General features: G+C 43.1%; 2 protein-coding genes across 4 annotated transcripts in view; one reads left to right on the forward strand and one right to left on the reverse strand.

Moving 5' to 3' along the window:
- The window catches only part of PTCD2 (pentatricopeptide repeat domain 2), a 31,815-nt gene extending 13,685 nt beyond the window's left edge, over positions 1-18,130 (reverse strand). The window contains exons 1-7 of one of the 2 annotated variants that reach the window (XM_070774562.1): positions 17,974-18,130; positions 16,470-16,562; positions 13,004-13,133; positions 8,529-8,646; positions 4,020-4,098; positions 3,517-3,608; positions 1,221-1,334 (exon numbers count right to left, since the gene is read on the reverse strand). In XM_070774562.1, coding sequence (XP_070630663.1) covers positions 1,221-1,334; positions 3,517-3,608; positions 4,020-4,098; positions 8,529-8,646; positions 13,004-13,133; positions 16,470-16,562; positions 17,974-18,088 — 741 coding nt within the window. In that variant the 5' untranslated portion in view covers positions 18,089-18,130. Of the gene's footprint in view, positions 1-1,220; positions 1,335-3,516; positions 3,609-4,019; positions 4,099-8,528; positions 8,647-13,003; positions 13,136-16,469; positions 16,563-17,973 lie in introns of those variants that run through there. The other variant, XM_070774563.1, reaches the window with a different exon arrangement.
- Positions 18,131-18,166: 36 nt separating this feature from the next.
- MRPS27 (mitochondrial ribosomal protein S27) overlaps positions 18,167-21,390 on the forward strand; it is a 103,959-nt gene continuing 100,735 nt past the window's right edge. For both annotated transcript variants that reach the window (XM_019982919.2, XM_019982918.2), the window contains exon 1: positions 18,167-18,278. In XM_019982919.2, coding sequence (XP_019838478.2) covers positions 18,206-18,278 — 73 coding nt within the window. In that variant the 5' untranslated portion in view covers positions 18,167-18,205. The remainder of the gene's footprint in view (positions 18,279-21,390) is intronic.

Consider the following 21,390-nt stretch of genomic DNA (forward strand, 5'->3'; position numbering starts at 1 on the left):
GGGATGGGGCGGGAGATGGGAGGAAGCTTCAAAAGGGAGGGGATTTATGTATATCTACGGCTGATTCATGTTGAGCTTTCACAGAAAACAGCAAAATTCTGTAAAGCAATTATCCTTCAATAAAAAATAGATTAATTTTAAAAAATAAAGAAAAAAAAAAAAGAAAAAGAATTTACACAGATCACCCATATTAGCAGGAAACGGCATGTCACTTCCAGCAGCAGTAGGGAAGAGACTTTCCATTCAGAGTCACCTCCATGCCTATTCCCATTGGCCAGGCAGAAACAAAGCCAATATAGAAACAAAGCCAGTATAGAAAACTCCATACATAAAGAAAATGCCTGCTACCCAAGACCATGGCAGCATGGCTCAGGTTTCTTCTGACATGAGTCTTCTACAGATGTCTGATCTAAGAGAAACGTTTGTTCTTCAATGATGAATAACCAAAAAGGAACCAGCATGTGATCTATCTATAGACAATATGAGGGGGGAAAAGAAAGAAAGGATTACAGCAACAAAAAGAAAAAGAAAAGAACAGATGAATAAATCCCAATGAAAACATGTTTCCATGGATATAAAGGTCAAAAATGAGAAAAATGAACAAGATCAGGTCACTCAGAAGTGGAAAAAAAAATCAGGCAGGCCTCAGATTTCTCCATGGCAACATTCCACTCTAGAAGAGAGAACAATGCCAAAGAAAACCTCCAGGAAAGGAAATATCACTTCACAATTTTATATCTGACAAAACTGTAGTTTAGGTACAACAAAAAAACCAAAAAAAAAAAAGAAGACAAATAACTTTAAATACCAGGAACTCAAGGCATAGTGTTCCCCTGAAGAATTTTTTAGAAGACACACTATGGACAGCCTTGGATTTAAAACTGTTCTCTGAGCACATTACGTAGCAAATGAATCATCTGAATTTTAAACTTTAATTACTTGAGAAAGTTCTCCGAGTGCAGCCTCCCTCACTGATTTTCCACAGGATTCCCCCTAGTCCCGTGTGAACAGCAGCGCATGTTAGGCCCTCAGCTGTAAATGAAAATGCTCTCTGGAGGCAGAGGTATGGATGCAGGTTGCCATGGCACCAAAGGCACTGGTCTCCTTATGGGGACTTTTTTCTATGAGAGTCAGAGGGATAAAGAAATAAAAGCAGGAACACCCGAGAGTAGCCAAGCTTGCCCACCCCCAGTTCATCTGTGTGTACTCCACAGCCTCACCTGGTTCAGAGCTAATGCCACTGCAAAACAGGATGCTCTCCTGGGGAGGATTTCTCCTTTGATTAGGGCTTCTTCTCTTAATGTGGTACAGATTTGAAAAGATTCAGGGCTATTCTGGGAAGACAGGATTGTTCGATAAATAAATGTTGCAAACCTTTAAGTTTAGTAAGTTGATTAGTGGTGCTCAGTGTTCCCGATTTCCTTTTGGAAGAACTTCCTGGAGCCTTTGAAGCCACTTAAAAGACTGAGCTCCATATCAAGCTCTCCATTTACTATTTGTAAAAAGGCTCAGTTAGCTACACATTAGCAGTTCAAATCTAAATGAACTCCATTTTTAGCTCTTTGCCAGTTTCTCTGATTGGGGGCTGCTCTCCCAGCAAACATTCAGATTACTTTTCATCCAGGCAGGCTGGTTTTCAGACACAGCTACCAGAGCAGACAAGCGTGAAGAGTCAGCCTGCTTCAGCCACGTTAGAGGACAGAGTAAAGCTCAGCATCACACAGAACTTTTCCCGAGGAGGTTTCCAATCCAAAAATATCCATCTTAAGTCAAATGTTTGGAAACATGAAAACTTTTTTGAATGTAAATCATGAAAGAATCCCAAGAAAACAGAACCCAAACAACCTAACAACATAAGCGATACACAAACTAGCGGGCAGCAGTGGCGAGACAATCCTCTTCCTTCGTGTTGTGGGTGGGTGAGGCTTACGACAGCAGCGTCAGCTCTGTGCCGAAGTGTGTGTGCCATGACGTGATTCACAACTCAAACCCTAAAGGAACACCTGAATTTAAAGAGAGAGGAGAGCTCCCAGGATTGACTTGCAGTCTGCAATGGCTGACCAGTGTTTCAACTCGTCTCCCCACTGAATGAAATGAGGTTATTCCTGGAAAAGTCCTCTGGCCCTTCATAAGCAGTAGAGTTCAGTTCTCTCCACTTCAGTACATACTCAGGGAGGCATCTCAGAGAAGGGCAGGAAGCTGGGTGTCACAGTGCTGAGGAAGTGATGCTCAAGTGTGTGTTGCACTGGCCTCTGATTCACAGATCATAAAGTTGTGGAGTTGGAAAGGATCGTCTAACAATCTGGCAGTCAGCAAACTATGACCCTGGGGCCAAAGCCAGCTATGGCTAAGACTGGCTCTTATGTTTTTTTAAAAGGTTTGTAAAACTAAAGATGATGATGTGACAGAGACCATAAGTGGCAGAGCCCCAAAGTCTAAAATATTAACTATCTGGCCTTTTAAAGAAAAAGCTTGCTGACTCCTGAATCCAAACACTTCATTTCACAAATGAGGTAAGTAATTTCAAAACCAGTTCTTGCTAAAGTTGAGACTAGAGTTCACGATGTTCAGTTTCCAGGTTGGTTTCTTTTCCCTGAAACCAGCTGCCCCTCTTGCTTTGGAAAGTTGATACTGCTTTATTTTTCAGGGAATTTTTCAATACCCATATTCTGCCTTGCTTAGTGTTCCTTCATTTTCAGTATAAGGAGTTTTTGTTTAAAACAGCAAGAATGTGTACAATAATGCACAGAACCTGGGTCACTGTAGTATTTCAGTTACCATTTGTGCATTCAATAAGTAATAAAGAAATAGTCTATGTGCTAGAAACAATCCTGATATAGTGATGAGAATAGGGATCTATGTCATGCTCTCTATTATCAAAGAATTTATTTTAATGTCACATACATTTATTAAAGATCAGCTGTGAACCAGACACTGTTCGGTGCTGGCTATATGGTGCTTCAGGGAGTCTACCCTCTACAGGGGGATGAACTGTGCGTCTACTTGGTGTATCAGGCAGTGTTACGAGTGCCATGTCTGTGACTACAAACAGAGCACAATCAAGGGATACCACAAGAGCTAGACGTCACTTCCAACTTAGTGATCACAGAAGAATTCACAGATGAGGAAGAAGCAGCCCTTGAGTTATCCCTGAAGGATGCCAAGACTTCCAGGGGAGAGGGCCAGACACGACTGGCCTGGTGATGTCCAGTGTGAGCAAGAGGACCGACTCTCCAGCAGAGCTTGAACCCAGCACACTGCTTCTTGCTCTCATTATCTACACAAATGCCAGAGAAGACTGAAAGGTGATAAAATTGCTTTTCCCATGATAGGACTGTCTGGCATGGCTAACTTGGTTTTTCTAAAAATGAACATATTTAAAATGGAAATGTCTGCACCAGATGGAAAACAGACTTCAGAGGAACTGAATTTTATTTGTAGAGGGGGAAGAAAAAATTAAATCCTCTGTCAAACACAACCCAAAATGCTCTAAAAGTTTAGGGAAGACAGTCTTACCAGTTTGTAGCAAATTGCAAAAGCAAGGACATAGGTATCTTTGTTGAACTTCAGATCTTGGTTTTTCATCTCAATCAGTACTTCCAATGCACCTGCCAAGAGCCAGGAGTGGACCGCCAGTGTTAAATGCATTAAGTAAGTTCAGAGTCCTCTACTTTGACTCCCAGAGTTCAATCTGTTTAGCCCCATGTATTGAAAAGTATGCTTCAGCACAATAAAAACTTTCAAAGTCATTTAATAGTTAACTAAATTGTAAAATAAATTATCAAATTATACAGGAAGAACTATTATTTTAAACCTATTTTCACTGCAGCATAAGTAAAAACCGGGGTGTTTAAGTCATGACATGATGCAGCATGGTAGCCGCATTTAAAGAATGGGGTCTCCATAATTCAGCCACTTATCAGGAATATAAGGGTCATTTTTACATGGCCTATTGTTTATCCTAATTGCTTTACCTGCAAAGACAGAATTTTTCAGCAAACATAAATTGTGATACTTACTTCTATATTTGCCTTTGATAAATAACATATCCATCAAAATATTGAATGATGTGGAGTCTGAGAAGAAACCTTGTAAATGCTATTGAAGAAAAACAATACAGTTTGGTTAAAAGTTAAAATTATTAAGAGAATACTTACACTGCATCTTCTCTGTCTAGGACTTGCTTTTGTACAAACTTCATTTAGCAAAAAAATTTAAGTACTGCCCACTCTTTGGGCATCATGCCTTTGGCAGTGGGCACAGTGAACAAGAGGCAAGAGATCTCCAGGTTTCAGAAATGCAGTGAAGAACGTCTTTATGTAGCGTGGCTCTGCCAAGCTTAGAGGAAAAGAACCAGGCTGATCAACCCTGGTGGGGATGGTCCTGGAACCTAGGTGGCAGCATATTAACGTGAAATGGCAGCTGGAAGTGTGCTTGAGGACAGAGGCAGGACAGGCTTGCACAACTATCATCCTCTTTTGGCAAACAGTACAGAGTTGATTATTTACTTTATGAAATACTTCACTGAGACAGTGGTTCTCAGCATTTTTAATGCCATGATAATGTGACACATGCTATTCAAATACACCATTAAATGTCTTGTGCCAGTCTGTAATTTTTTGAGAACCAATTAGCCAGACCCTATTCTAGGCACTGAGACTAAAGAAATGATGGACAAGACAAAGACCCTGCCCTAAAAGGGCTTAGTATCTACGGGGGCTTACGTCCTGGGAGAGGAGACAATGAACAAGTAAATAAAATAAGCAAAAAATTAAAAATAAAATTCCAGGTTATCAGTAGAGGCCATGAAGAACAATGGAACAGGATAAGGGACAGAAAAGATGAGAAGTGGTCAGGGAAGGCTCTCTAAGACAAGAAGACCTCAATGAAGTGATGCTATATAGAGCATTCCAGGCTGAGGCCATGGGCCTGACATGTCTGAGAAAGAACAGAAGGTCCAGAGTGCAGTGAGCAAGGCGGAGAGGGGCAGGACCTGAAATACCACGAAGGGCCCCTGAGGGCATGGTCAGGGCTCTGAGTTCTATGATAAGTGGGGTGGGAAGTCACCAGAGCAGCCCTGTCCATACGGAGAAAGCAAGTCTCAAGTGTGAGCCATGTATGTGACTCTAAATTTTCAAGTACTTTCATTTAAAAAAGTAAAAATAAAGATGTGAAATCAGATTTAATAATGTTACTTAACCCACTAAATCCAAAACTGCAACATGTAATCAATACAAAACATTATTAGTGAGATACTTTCCATTCTCCTTTTTATGTCATTCTCCATTTTATGTCATAATGGATTTAAAATCCATCATGTACTTTATACTGCAGCACATGTATGTCTGAACTAGCCACAGTCCAAGGGCTGTGTACATGGGTACCTGTGGGTCGTGGCTACCTCCCTGGCAGCACTGCAGGGTTCTGGGCGGGGAACATAAGGCAGGTGGAAGCAGGATTAGGCTTTATGGCACGTGACTCAGATTCAGTTAATTCTACTGCTCTAGGAAGCTTAGGAGAAGGCAATGGCACCCCACTCCAGTACTCTTGCCTGGAAAATCCCATGGGTAGAGGAGCCTGGTGGGCTGCAGTCCATGGGGTCTCTAAGAGCCGGACACGACTGAGCGACTTCACTTTCACTTTTCGCTTTTGTGTGCTGGAGAAGGAAATGGCAACCCACTCTGGTGTTCTTGCCTGGAGAATCCCAGGGACGGGGGAGACTGGTGGGCTGCCGTCTATGGGGTCGCACAGAGTCGGACATGACTGAAGCGACTTAGCAGCAGCAGCAGGAAACTTAAACACATTCATGAATGCTTCATACTCAGGTAGGTTATGGAGAAGGCGATGGCACCCAGTACTCTTGCCTAGAAAATCCCATGGACGGAGGAGCCTGGTAGGCTGCAGCCCATGGGGTTACAAAGAGTCTGACACGACTGAGTGACTTCACTTTCACTTTTCACTCTCATCCATTGGAGAAGGAAATGGCAACCCACTCCAGTGTTCTTGCCCAGAGAATCCCAGGGACAGGGGAGCCTGGTGGGCTGCCGTCTATGGGGTCACACAGAATCAGACATGACTGAAGCGACTTAGCAGCAGCAGCAGGTAGGTTAAAAAGAAAAACACTTTACTTCCATTTTCTTTTGGTTTCATTGTTATACTCATGGCTCTGATTTATTACAGTGAAACTTTGCTTTAATTTTAATAACAACAGTAACATATGCTTATTATAAAATAGTCAAATAATATAAAATATATAAAGTAAAAAGTGAGGATTTCATCTAATTCTTCCCCCGAAAACAGCAGTTTAATGTATATCCATCTAAATTTTTAAAACATATACACTATAATGTAAATATGGTATGTATATTTATCCTTTTAGGAAAAAATAGGTTCAAACTAATCCATACTGTTCTGAAGCCACCTCTTCTCAGCTTAGTAATATATTATGGTCATCTTTTTAATACCTGTGGTCCTTTAAATAGAGACAAGCTAAGAGTTAACATTCCTCCATGGATAGCAACTTTATATGAAAAAAAGTGAGAGGCAAAAGGACAACCTAGTCATAGAGATTCCTAAAATTATTAAAATGTCCCAGGAGGCCAGCCCTAGTCCCCTAATTTAATAAATGTTTCTGACCATGGATGGATTTATAATATCTCTGAGTTCATATAAAAAAGAAATAATAATACTGCCTACAGCCAAGCCAGGCTTCAGCAATATGTGAACCGTGAACTTCCTGATGTTCAAGCTGGTTTTAGAAAAGGCAGAGGAATCAGAGATCAAATTGCCAACATCCGCTGGATCATGGAAAAAGCAAGAGAGTTCCAGAAGAACATCTATTTCTGCTTTATTGACTATGCCAAAGCCTTTGACTGTGTGGATCACAATAAACTGTGGAAAATTCTGAAAGAGATGGGAATACCAGACCACCTGACCTGCCTCTTGAGAAATCTGGATGCAGGTCAGGAAGCAACAGTTAGAACTGGACATGGAACAACAGACTGGTTCCAAATAGGAAAAGGAGTACGTCAAGGCTGTATATATACCCTGCTTATTTAACTTCTATGCAGAGTACATCATGAGCAACGCTGGGCTGGAAGAAACACAAGCTGGAATCAAGATTGCCGGGAGAAATATCAATAACCTCAGATATGCAGATGACACCACCCTTATGGCAGAAAATGAAGAGGAACTAAAAAGCCTCTTGATGAAAGTGGAAATGGAGAGTGAAAAAGTTGGCTTAAAGCTCAACATTCAGAAAACGAAGATCATGGCATCCAGTCCCATCACTTCATGGGAAATAGATGGGGAAACAGTGGAAACAGTGTCAGACTTTATTTTTTGGGGCTCCAAAATCACTGGAGATGGTGACTGCAACCATGAAATTAAAAGACGCTTACTCCTTGGAAGGAAAGTTATGACCAACCTAGATAGCATATTCAAAAGCAGAGACATTACTTTGCCAACAAAGGTCCGTCTAGTCAAGGCTATGGTTTTTCCTGTGGTCATGATGTGAGAGTTGGACTGTGAAGAAAGCTGAGCGCTGAAGAATTGATGCTTTTGAACTGTGGTGTTGGAGAAGACTCTTGAGAGTCCCTTGGACTGCAAGGAGATCCAACCAGTCCCTTCGGAAGGAGATCAGCCCTGGGATTTCTTTGGAAAGAATGATGCTAAAGCTGAAACTCCAGTACTTTGGCCACCTCATGCAAAGAGTTGACTCATTGGAAAAGACTCTGATGCTGGGAGGGATTGGGGGCAGGAGGAGAAGGGGACGACAGAGGATGAGATGGCTGAATAGCATCACTGACTCGATGGACGTTAGTCTGAGTGAACTCCGGGAGTTGGTGATGGATAGGGAGGCCTGGCGTGCTGCGATTCATGGGGTCACAAAGAGTCGGACACGACTGAGCGACTGAACTGAACTGAACTGACCTGGTCAGGGTAATTGTGGAAGACAAATGAAATGAAATATGTAGACTGCTTAAGCACAATAATGAGGACAGGGTAAATATTCAGTGCATAATTACAAAAATAATTACTGTTACTTTTGCTTTTAGGAAAAGTAAATCAGATTATGTGAAAGCAGAAATTCTGAAAACAGAAAACCACTTGTCAACATAACCTTCAGCCAGAAGTGAAAATACAAAAACAGGAGAGAAGCACAGGGGAAGAACGGAAAAGGCAGCCGCCTCAAACTGTCCCAACTGAACGCTCCTCAAAGGAGGGGATGTCGGTCCCCGGTGGACATACATCCAAGGAGGGAGATACCTTGTAATCTGTACCTGCACCTCTTCCACACCTGTTCTCACCTCTGGACAAAGAAACCTATGCCTCTCCATAGGCAGTGACTCCAAGGACACCTTAAAAACGCAGGGAAGAGCTCGTTCCCTCAACCTAGTAGCCTTTCTCTGAAAATCTAACCCAGGAATAATGTGTACAGAAGAGCTGCCCTTCCTAACATCACTGAAAACCCCCTCCTCAGCACAAGGAAATCACGGTGGCAGGGACAGCCACTGGGAGACAGTAACCTGGTCTTTGATGAGCTCCACTGCAGAGTCCTCAAGATCCAGCTCATAGCACAACCTCACGAAAAGCGGTCCAAACTTGTACTCTCCCAAAGTGATGTTCCTGTTCTCTGCATGGTACCTGGCAATCAAAATAATTCAGTGAGGCAAACGGTGGGACTGGGGAAAAGGCCAGACAAACTACGGCACGCACTCTGCTAGGTGCTGGGGACGCAGCAAAGAATGCAGTGCTCTCACAGTCTGGAGGGGAAAGCACAGAATTAAAGATGACCAGAAAATCCTGGAAAGCATATTAGGCATTTAAATAATCAGACAAGGTTCGTTAGAGTCCCACCACATACTCGAAGTTAAAAGAAGTAAAATACAGATTGTAATTATCCTCCCAAATTTACCAGCAACCTGCTAGGACTGAGTGTGAGCGTATGTCAGGGACTAGCAGGGGTCTTGCATCTGTAAACCCATCAGGATGGCACCGTCTCTTTCTGTGCTCCTGGAGAGGAACAAGGAAAGGAGTGGGGTGATGCTCCATCCCCCTCACATCTGGCTTTACCCCCATATAGGACGGCAGCAACCAATAGATGCAATTTTAAATCTAGACCTATCTCTCCTTTTTTCTTGACTCAGGGAAAGTTATATGTGAACTATAATCACCTAGCCAAACAAATTAAATGCAGCTTTGAAATTTTAGTTTTAGAAGATGGCTAATTTCAAAGACAGTGATGTTTTATATGTATGTGGCCTGGGATTTCTACAAGTAGCCAGTCTGCCAGTTAGAACTGCAGAACTGAAAGTTGCTCACATAGCTTTCCTTTCAAGAACCAACTCTTTCTGCTTTAGACACCGGGAAGACAATCTGGTGACGAAACAAGTAACTCATGATTACACGTAATCAGATTTTAGGAAGATTCATTCATTATGTGACTGAATCCCAGATACCATGGGGAAAAGCTCTGATTTTTAACAAACAGAATATTTTTTAACCTTCTGCTGAAATCACTGAGGAAAGTCATAATAGCATTATGGATAGTCCATTCTAAACATATATGCTACCAAAGAGAATGATGACTGTACCTTTAAAGATACATTTCATAATCCAATTATAAAAGTTATAAAATACTCATTGTTTCATGTACAGTTGTTATGAATTAACTTATCATATCAAAACATCAGGGGCTTCCCCAATGGCTTAGCAGGTAAAGAATCCACCTGCAATGCAGGAGACACAGGAAATGTGGGTTCAATCCCTGGGTCAGGAAGATCCCCTTGAGGAGGAAATGGCAACCCACTCCAGTATTCTCACCTGGAAAATCCCATGGACAGAGGAGCCTGATAAGCTACAATCTACAGGGCCGCAAAGAGCCTGACACAACTGAGCGACTAAGCACCAATGCACACTAAAACATCAAGCTGTATACCTTAAAAATGTGTAATTCATATATGTCATCTGAACCTCAATAAAGCTAGAGGAAGGAAGAAATAAATATTAAAAGGCAGTATGCTGCTACTGCTGCTAAGTTGCTTCAGTCGTGTCCGACTCTGTACGACCCCATAGATGGCAGCCCACCAGGCTCCCCCGTCCCTGGGATTCCCCAGGCAAGAACACTGGAGTGGGTTGCCATTTCCTTCTCCAATGCATGAAAGTGAAAAGTGAAAGTGAAGTAGCTCAGTCTTGTCCGACTCTTAGTGACCCCATGGACTGCAGCCTACCAGGCTCCTCTGCCTGTGAGATTTTCTAGGCAAGAGTACTGGAGTGGGTTGCCATTGCCTTCTCCCAAAAGGCAGTATAGTTAGTGATTAAGGACTTTTAGACTCTTGATTCCAAAATAACATTTCACATCCCAGCTGTTCTACCTACTGTGTCACTATGAGCAAATTAACCACATTGTACCTCAGTTTCCTCATCTGTAAAATGGAGATAAGAAAAGGACTCAAAGAGTTTTTGTGAGGTTCAAATGAGATGATATGCCTGGCACACAGTAAGTCTTCCACATACATTACCTCTTATAAAATGTAAGGCATGCTGAAGAAAATATCTTTAAATAATCAATGTATTTCAGTAAATAGTCTCAAGAGAGATGTGTATCAGATTAACAACAAAACTAAAATGAAAAGTTTCCCAACTTAAATGGTATTCACACTAATGAAAGTGCTAGAAAGTCACAGAGGTAATATGTCACCTCCTCTTGACAAGAGAGGTTCAAGTTCAAGGATCTAAGATCCCCTATAAACCAAACAGCACATGGTCAAAACCAGGAGGAGATTCAGTGGCTCCTTGTTTTTGGCTCAATAAGGAGCTCATGTTCCAGCTCATTGCTCTTCTTCCCCAACGAGGGGCAGCCTGTCTCAGAAAGAAAGAAAAGAGGTTGGTGAGGTCGTGGACCCCCACACCCCCCAACTCATCCAGCTGTCCACAGACAGAGGGAAAGGACAGCAACTGGGCAGAGAGTTACTAGCGTCAATAAAGGGATTATGAGTCACACACTACGCCAAAAACAAGAGTGGAAAGAGTGTTGAGAATGTTACCCTATTTTGTTGCTCTTGTAAACATCTGATAGCTTTGGCTAGTAAAAAGAAAACTGAGAGTAAAAGGAGCCAGAGGGTCTCAAATGATTCAGCTTTACGAAACTGAAATAGCAGATGTAGGTTTGCAGATACACTGTGACTATGAATTAGCATAATCCCTTTTGGAAAATAATCTGGCAGTTTGTATTGACAAGCTTTAAAAGGTTCATGTCTTCTGGTCCCCAAAACAAAGCTTTGCACATAGAGTTTGCTCATCATAGCACTATTTATCCTGGTGAAAAATCAGAAATGATTTAGACATTCAACAGTAGGGGCACAGTTAATTAAAATACCTAACCTATAATGGACTAGTGTATAGTCATGCAAATATGATTCCTAGAGTGTTAACAAGCAAAAACATTTATGCTACAATGCCAACTAGAAAACAAAATATCATGTTATATACACAGTAATAGCCACAACTGTGTGAAATAAACCCTACCAAAACTGCAAAATCTTTGCATGAAAAAAAAAATTGGTGGGAAGACATATCAAAATATTAACAGTGGTTTCTTGGATGTGTTAGGCCCCAAGGATGGCTGCCATCAACTCCTCATGCATACTGCTCCATCCATCCACAGGTAGAATCGTTTCCCTTTCCGCATGAATCAGGGGTGGCTAACTTGCCCTGAGCAGGAGAATGGGGTGGAACGAAAGTACGTGCCAGTGCTGGGCCGCTCTGCGGGCCTGCAGCTGTGTGCCAGTGCCTCTCCGCTGGACTCGGGTACTACAAGGGCGGGGCGGGGGCAGGCGTAGGGACACTGATGCGTCAGAAGCGCCAAGGAAGCCTTCTTGGACCTCCCAGCTCGGCCCACTACAGCTGACTGCAGTGCACAGGGGACTTCAGCCGACACTGTGAGAGCCGCCCAGCTGAGGCCAGCACAGTTTCTCATTCACTCGATTGTGAGAAATAATAAGTGGTCATTTTAAGTTATTAAGTTCTGTTGGGGTTGGTTATGCAGCAGGAGACAATCAAAACCGCAGAATGTGTAGTATATTTCTTGTGTTTTCCAAATTTTCAATGAAATTTGTGTAATTCATGTCTCTTATAGACAAGTTTGAGAAATCAGAAAAGTACACATTTAAACAAACAAAAAATATATATAGTGTATAATTTCCAAAGAACTGTGGTTAACTTAGGGTGTATATTCTTCCATATTCTCTATACGAGTAACTCGTATTTTTCTCTGTACAGTACAAGTGCAGGTCCATGTATAGAAATGTATCTTTAAAGAATGGTGAAAAGAAGCAATGAATCATTTTTAGAAATAAAGCCTGTTGGTTTGGTGACATCCTGGTCCCAGGAGACACCTTTGCTGGGTTTCCTAAGAGCAGATTGTGATTACACATGAGTTCCTTCTGACATGGGAAAGTCTGATAACAGCTCAGAGACAGTAAAGAAACACAAGCCCAGAGTAGCGAGGCTAGTCAGGAGTCCACTGAAGTGTCCAAGTGAGAGGAGTGAGGCCTGAACTAAGACACAGGTAATGGGGACAGAGAGAGGAAGGCTGGGATGCGAGACACCAGGCAGTGGACCCAGGAGAGCAGATGAGATCAGGGGAAAGAAAGACTGGTCAGTATAAGAACAAACAGAGCAAGAAGAGGTCTGTGTACACGGAACGTGAAGACTAGAGAACATGTGAGTGGACTCAGTGAGTAGTGAGGCTGGTGATCTCCTGGGGCGTGAATTATCTGCTTTCCCATCTTCAGCACCTGGCATGTAGTAGGAACCTAAAAAGTTTTTGTTAAATGAATGAGTTTAAACATGTGGTGCTCAGGGCAGGCACCTGGACAAGAGACCTGGAAGTCGCCAGCGTAGAGGTGATAGCTGAAATCTTCCAGGTGTATACGATTGCTCAGGAAAGGGAGACAGTGGGAAGAGAAAAGGCTGGCAGTATTCTAAGGAAGTGCCTCACCTGTAAATGACATGTTTAGCCAGCTCCACGTCGTCCCGGGATGTACACAAATGAAGCAGGGTTCTCAACTCCTCTTTCAGGATGAGCTTATTCTGGGTCAGTTTCTCTTCCAGGTTTCTCAAATAGGTTTCTGGAAGAGAGCACAGTGTGGAGGTGGCTATCACTCGGGCTGACTTGGACTGTTCAGGAGTCTGACCTCAGGGAGAAGGGGAGGCTGGAACCCAGCACCTTGCAGAGGCCACTGAGCGGGGCTCACGGCCACGCAGCTCCATCACTGGCTGGTCTTGAGCATCAGAGATGGTGTGTGAAGCAGCGCATCTGTGTCACAGGGTGCAGGCCCAGGCCTCACTCAGACTCCCTGCACAGTCTTTGGGAGCAGGAGTGCAGGAATGTGCCTTTTTCACTACCTGGGTGACGCTTATGCAGTTTCAGAACTAATGTCCAAAGAGGCTTAGTCCAGAAAGCTGTATCCAAAAGTGACCCATGAGGAAAAAAAAAGGAACCAAGATATCCAAACCATCAGTTGGTAGGGTACCTAGCGGGAAAACTGAAAGGAAAATGTGAAGATGAGTCACAGTGGAGGACTCACGATTCAGGAATGCCTCACATCTCTTCCTCTTGATTCAACTTCACCACTGTTTCATTCCTCCTGGTCCCTCTCTCATCAGTTCTTAGAAAGTGTGCCACAGCACTGTATAACGCAGAGGGCAAGCCTGTCCTCTAACAGCAGCAAACCGTCTTCTAGTGACCGAATCATTTCAAGGTGGTCCCTTGTCCTGTATCTGAACCTACTGTGGAGACAAACACCAACAGGAAGCACTGTCTCTTGGCATTAGGAGGCACTGTATTCTTGGCAGAAAGTGGGGTGAGAGGCAGGCACCAAGCAAGCATCTGCTTTCCAGAAGGCAGGGCTGTTCTCACTATCAGAAGCTGCCAAGAAAAGTCTACAGGATTTGCTCCAAGGTGCAGAGCTCTGAAGGAATGCCGCCTGAAGGAATGGCGGGATATACATTAAAACACAAAATTGGGAAGCTGAAGTAGATACTGTTCTCGATTTACTAGAAAAAAAAGGCCTCCTACGTTTGGGTTAATGCAGTAGACTCTCCAGTCTTTATTTGCAGGATCTTGTAATGGCTAAAGGTTTTAGAACTGGGAAGACATGGGCTGAAATCTCCCAGGTAGCGCCAGTGGTAAATAACCCACCTGCCAATGCAGGAGACATAAGAGACATGGGTTTGATCTCTGGGTTGGGAAGATCCCCTGGAAGAGAGCATGGCAAGCCACTCCAGTATTCTTGCCTGGAGGATCCCATGGACAGAGGAGCCTGGTGGGGTGCATGGGGTTGCAAACAGTCAGACACAACTGAGGTGACTTAGCATGTACGCATGTGTGGGCTGAAATCTAGGCTTTGCCATTTGCATGCTATAGGGAGGTTTGGGGAGGCTTGTGAGTGAGACTTGATTCATGTGTAAAGTGAAGATCATGATACTGACCTCATGGGGTCACCCTGAGATAATGCGAGTAAAGTAAAGCTCTTAGCACACAGCCCAGCATGTAGTAACTGCCCAGAAATCACAGAGGTTTTTATTCTTATTTCATTCTTCCGTCACGAGGATTTATTCTATTAAATATTTCTAAACAATTTCCAACCTAAAAAGATTTTAATAGGATGACTTTACATCTTGTACTTCTCAATATGTCCAAAATTTCAGCAAATGTAATTTGTATTTTAAAACAAACAATAAGATTTAGGTGCTTATTGTATATTCATATTCAGAGGTATCCTTCTTTGTGTGAGAGACACAGGGAAGGATAAGGTATGGTTCCTGCCGTGAAAGAGCTTAGAATCTATCTGAAAAGACAAGATACATTTACATAAAGGTATCTGAAAACACTGACAGAGTAGGTGACACGTGACAGTATAAACATAATAGGAAAGAAGAGAGAAATCAAGCAGCAGAAAGAGACCAATGTGGTGGACGCAGAGAAGAGGCAGAGGAGGGACGGGGCTGGGTCGGGTTGGCAGAGCTGACGGAGTTTGGCATCGCTGGTGTGGGAATCAGCACGAGACACAGCATGGAACTGCAGGGAAAAGGTGGTGAGGGGAGAACGTGACTAGATTAACAGGAAATTACACTGAATTCTACAAAGGGTGAGATCGACTATGGAAGAGCTAGGAACCTGGGGGGAAGGGGGATGTTTGTATATGATGTGGTCTATAAGACAGAAAGTACCACTGTGGGTCCTCATAATGAGGAAATGTGGACAGGATTTTATATGTAAATACTTGAGAGTGGAGTAGCGTGGCACTCATGATGCTAATTGCCTTTCAGAACATACGTATGACCAGCACAGCCTTAGAAAGACTATGACAACTGAGTAACAACTAGACTGTGACATGAAGCCCTAACTGCAAACTTTACAGAGCTCCAGGCGACTTGGGCTAAGCAGAAAAGGCTAAAGTCAAATCTAGGTTGAGTCTACCGAAAGTGGAGACTCAATTCTCTGTCACTCTTTATCTTCTTGTTCTGTAGGTGATTTTGTATAACAGTATGGTTAGCAGAATTGTAAAGGAAGACTGGTTTCTGGAGGGCTGGACTGTAGAGATGGGAAGCAAGTGTTCATTAGGTGCTCACAACATCCAACAGTGAGAAGGAGGAAAGCTGAAGAAGTCAATAGAACATACAAAAGAGTTATTAAAAAAGAGAGGGGTCTTACTCTGTTTATAAAAGAATTCAAATTACTGGGGAAAACTCAATGTGCAGGACAAGAGGAAATGAATGCAACAAGATTTCTCAGATGCTGAAAGGGAACAGGACCGGGGTGGTGGTAGTGTTTTTAGCTCTTTACATAGAAAGTTTCAAACATACCTAAAAGTAGAGAGAAATCACCTCCCATGTGTCCATCACCCAGCCACAGCAATTATCAGTATTTTGCTAATTTTTTTTAAAGAAACCTGTTTTAGACTACTGATTCTTTCAGCACAGACTGGAAAACATGAAAATACATCATACATTTTTGTTTCATTTGATTTATCTATAGATATGTATGTGTGTACTAGAGATGCAAGGCAAATTGTATTTTTTACTGAGGGTGGCATCAAAAGTCTGAAGGCCAGTCATGTGGAGCAGTTCTCCGACTTTACTGTGCAGACGAATCGTTTGGGGCCCAGGTTTGGCATTCCTATCCCTTCCTTACTTGCTGCTCATCCTTGAGCCTAACTGAGAGGCACTGATCTAGAGGACTGGATGCAGAGCTAGTTTCAGTATTTCTCTGGGGTCCTGGGAGAAGGGTTAAGAGGAGAATGGTGAAATAAAAGGTGCACACAGGGGCAGACTAGGAACTAAGAATAAATCATCTCAATTTCTTTTGAGATCCAAAGCCATTGAAAGAGAGACTGAATAGGGATAAAGACAGAGGAAAGCTGAATGACAGATCAATGAAAGAATTAAATAGATTTGATTACCTTTGGTGCCAGGAAGATTACATGCAACAGCCACCTTCTTACGTTGAAACTCCTTTAATTTCACAATACTGTCTGTAAGTAGGTATCTTTTAGCTAAAAATCAGAGAAAGTAAAATCATTTTGACTATTTTATACTTAGCAAATAACATGTGTAGAGTTTGACCGTCTCTTTCTAATAACTGATCTGATCCTCACTAGACTGGTACAATTATAACAGTCACCCTCATAGGGAAAAAAAATTTCCAAACTACCAGAGAATGCAAATCCTCCACAAGTCTTATCTGTGTGTGTGAAAGGAGCTAATGATTGTGTATGGGGACAAGAATCTGGACTCCAAAAGACAGATAACAAAACAGGTATATCTAGATTTGGTTTAAACAGGTAGAAGCATATAGGATAGAAGTAGTAGCTATAGTGTGACCACTGGAATTCCCAGTATTGTCATTTTCGAAATGAGGAGCTGTGATCTCTCAGATTTGAACTTTCAGTATCCACTAGATACATCAGGATTCACTCACCACAACTTAGCAGAAATGAAGAGTTTGGGAAACATTATTTCTTTAAAATGCTGGGTTATGCATGAACTGGAGCATGGCCAAAGAATCGTCCACTATACGAACTCTGTGTACAACAATAACAGTGTAACAACAAAAATTGCTGCTGATTTCTATAAAGGTGAGCAGTGGTTACAGCAATTACTTAGCATCCTCCTTTGTTAATGAGGGCTTCCCTGGTGGCTCAGAGGGTAAAGCAGCTGCCCGCAATGCGGGAGACCGGGGTTCAATCCCTTGGTCGGGAAGATCCACTGGAGAAGGAAATGGCAACCCGCTCCAGTACTCTTGCCTGGAAAATCCCATGGACGGAGAAGCCTGGTAGGCTACAGTCCATGGGGTCACAAAGAGTCGGACACGACTGAGCGACTTCACTTTCTTTCTTTCTCTCTTTCCTTAATAAAGAGAACAGTAGTTCTATCACTAGGTGGTATGACAAAAGGAAAGAATGTATGTAAAATGTAGTAAAGCCTGACACAAAGTGTTAAATCTTTTATTATCATTTGCCAGCATTGTCAAATTTAACCATTTCCACAAAGATATTAAGGGATAATTCTGGAAGGAAATAAAGGAAGCTGCTCAGAGTCTTTCAGATTGTTATTTAGAGCTGGACTCTATAGTCTTAGACCTCCTCCCCTCCCAGACTCTACAGAACAGTAGGCCCAAGGCGGAGCGGGGTGTTCCCGGGAAGCAGCACAACTCCATCCAAGGAAATACTACAGCCCCAAGGTCAAGACTCCAGCCCAGCTGTCCTTTGATTCCCCGGCACAGGGGCGTCCACGACAGGCAGAGACCACCACTGCACACAGGAGCAGAGGGGGAGGGCATGCTCGGTTACTGTCGGCCAGGGAGTGACTGGAGCGCTGTTATTTCTCCAAAGAGATGCCCACTGAGGTGTAAAGCTCCCTTCTGTCTCACCCAACCCCTACTTCAAGGCCCAAGGCCGCGAATACCTCCGAGAGGGCAGAGGCAGCAGGTAGAACCAGAGCCTCCCACCCAATGATACACCAAACTTCGCAGCGCATGCAGCAGAAGGACTTGCTTCGGGGGCCGCAAGGTAGCCGCCATGCTGTTCCGGGCCGCACCATCTGTGGGAACCGGGGAGGGGGCGGAGCGTGCACCGTGACTCCGCCCCTTCCTCTGCCCGCCTCCCCCGGACCAGCATTCCTTTTGGCATGCTCCAAGATGGCGGCCCCCACGGTACGGCGCGCGATCCTCCTGGCGCGGAATGTGTTGGTGCCTCAGCTCTCTCTGGCAGGTTGGTGTCTGCTTCTTTCTTGGGGCTGCTTCTTTAGGTGGCCTGAGAACTCTGTTCCTTGAGTAAAAGGAGTAATGGACTTCTAAGGAAAGAAGAAACCACTGGAGGTGTTTGGTAGCACAGAAAGGGGAGATAAGGTCTCTGACCCATCTCCCTCCCTAAAATAGTGTTTTCTTATCCAGAGGTGTGAAGAGCAGAGCAAGTTCTGGTATGAGAACTTCTGCGGATGATTTCCGCGTTTATGTGTTCGGGTGGTGGTCTTTTTGCTGCCCCTCAAAAGCCCAAATGTGACCGACCCCTTCGCCTTCCCTGGGGCTGTGAAAATTTTCTCTCTCGCTGTTGTTTCTTTAGAGGGGTGTTATAAACGTTCTGGAGAACGCAATGGCACCCCACTCCAATATTCTTGCCTGGAAAATTCCATGGACGGGGGCGCCTGCTGGGCTGCAGTCCATGGGGTCGCTAAGAGTCGGACACGACTGAGCGACTTCACTTTGACTTTTCACTTTCATGCATTGGAGAAGGAAATGGCAACCCACTCCAGTGTTCTTGCCTGGAGAATCCCAGGGACGGAGGAGCTAGTGGGCTGCCGTCTATGGGGTCGCACAGAGTCGGACACGACTGAAGCGACCTAGCAGCAGCAGCAGCAGCAGCATAAACTTTCTCAACACCCGACGCGTGGCCAGACCCTGGTTTTCACTGGGTGGATGAATTTCTCATTATTAATCTCAGTTTACCTGATGACCTCGGGCGCAATTTGTTTGACCTTTCTTCGCCGAAGTTTTCCATTCAAATAGTAAATGCTAATAGTTTTGAAATACTTTGATACCTGCGTGAATGACGCTAAAGGACCTGCTGATGAAGACATTGGGAAAAACTTTTTTAATTTACAGAAGCTAAATCCTGACAGGTGTAACTGGTTATGTGATTCGGCTACAGTAATCACCATTGGTTTTTCCCATGCCTGTTACCAACTCTTTCTAACGTACCTCCTCTAGCCCCTATTCAAAAGAAACACATAGTTTTTCTCCACACATCTTTAAATATCAACGTGAAACCTTATCATTGGCCACCAGAAGTTTTCTGAGGATTAGCTGGTTGACCTAGCTAATGAAAATGTTTCTTGCCACACATTAAAGTAGTCTGCCCAGTACTTGGCACCTCAGTAAGCATTAGGGGTGTAGCTGTTTACTAGTGTGTTTACTTAGGGTTGTTACTAAATGCTTTTCAATTTAAACAAGACCTTGTATTGTTAATCAGGGAAAGTATCACAGTTGCTTGGAATGTTTGGGACCAGTCATTGTAACCAGGGAATGGGCATTAAATAAAGGTGAATTGAGAGAATTTCCAGTTACTGATTTGACCTAAGATTGAAACAGTGAACTTGTGATCGGTTATACCTGTGCTGTCCCTCTGTCGTGGCCATGAGCTGTAAGTGGCTATTTCAATTAGTTTAAAAATTCTGTTCCTTAGTCACATTGGTGGTGGTGGTTTTGTCGCTAAGTCATGTCTGACTTGCAACCCAACGGACTGTAGCCTGCCAGGGTCCTCTGTCCATGGGATTCTCCAGGCAAGAATACTGGAGTAGGTACAAGGGAAGCCCAACATTAGCTATATTTTAAGTGCTCAGTAGGCACCTGTGGCTAGTGGCCACTGTCGTGGCTAGCTCCTTTATTGCAGAAAGTTACATTGCACAGGCACTGGGTTAGACCACAGATGAAAGGAATCTTGAAATCAGGAACTGGAGGCTATAAGGCAAGTAATATAAGATGTTACTGTTTGGTCAGTAAGTTGTGTCCAACTCTATTGCGACCCTATGGACTGTAGCCTACCAGGTTCTTCTGTCAATGGGATTTCCCAGGGGAAAAAAAATGGAACGAGTTGCCATTTCCTTCTCCAGGAGATCTTTTCAACCTAGGGATCAAACGCGCATCTCCTGCATTGGCAGGCTGATTCTTTACCACTGAGCCACCAGGGAAGCCCCAAAATAAAATGTAGCCCCCAAATAAAATAGTACATTATTGACCTCTGGGGGTTTGAGAATGCTGATAAGGAGCTTTGCTTTAAGTCGTCAAAACATCTTAAACCATTACAGGATAAAAGAGGAAAAAATTCATACACACTCATGACAAATCGGTATTTGGAATACATTGGAACTTCCATCTGTTCTCCTTACAACAGATAAATAAAGGCAACTAAAATAATCAACAGGATGGAAGCAAGATTTATTGAGGTGAACCAAAAAAAGGGGTTTCAGTATAAGAAGAGGCTAGAGAAGGAAAGTTACCGGGCACTTACTACAGAGTGGACATTAGGCGAAGCACTTACTATTGTATACATCCTCGTTTAGATTATGATACAATATTTCCCCGTTTTACATATGAAGAAAACTGCTAAGAGGCCTGGTGTAACTTGTCCAGATTTTCATAATATTTATGGAAGGCTAGGATTCACATTTAGATTTTGTGACTCTAAAGCCTATCTGTGTTCACAATCACACTACTTCCCTTTGGATGGAAAACATGTTTGGAGACATTTTACCAAAAGCCAAATTAACTATACAAAAAGCAAGTTTTTTATAAATAAGTATTTACTAAGCTCCAAAATCCTGGTCTTTGGGGGCAGAATTAAGTAGAGGAAATATTCATTTTTCAGTGGATAGTTATCTTTGAATATTGTTGCTCTAAAAGTTGACTGCCTGAAGGGTAAGCGTGTTCAAGATGGGTTTATCTGCTTGGGTGGCATAGTTAGAGTGGGGTTAAATGGTCTGAGAGAGCTAAACTTGTGAGGCTGATAACATCCTATCCGCTTGCTACTTCAGTGTTGTCTGAGGGTCTGTTCCCACCCCAGGCGTGCTGAATCAGAATCTTCATTTAATCGAGATTCATATGCACATTAAAGTTGGAGAAGCTGATCTAGATTTTCCAGTTTCATTGTCCACTCATCATTCTTCCTGACTTCATGGAAATTGTTTCTGGTTTTAATGTTAATATACAGACCTCTCAACTACCAACTATCTTAGAAAGATGGATATCCTGATTTAAAAGGTTTACAGAAAATCGAATGTCTGTCTTGCTGCTGCTAAGTCGCGTCAGTCATGTCCGACTCTGTGTGA

The sequence above is a fragment of the Bos indicus genome, chromosome 20 (assembly GCF_029378745.1).
Source record: "Bos indicus isolate NIAB-ARS_2022 breed Sahiwal x Tharparkar chromosome 20, NIAB-ARS_B.indTharparkar_mat_pri_1.0, whole genome shotgun sequence".
Classification (NCBI taxonomy): domain Eukaryota; kingdom Metazoa; phylum Chordata; class Mammalia; order Artiodactyla; family Bovidae; genus Bos; species Bos indicus.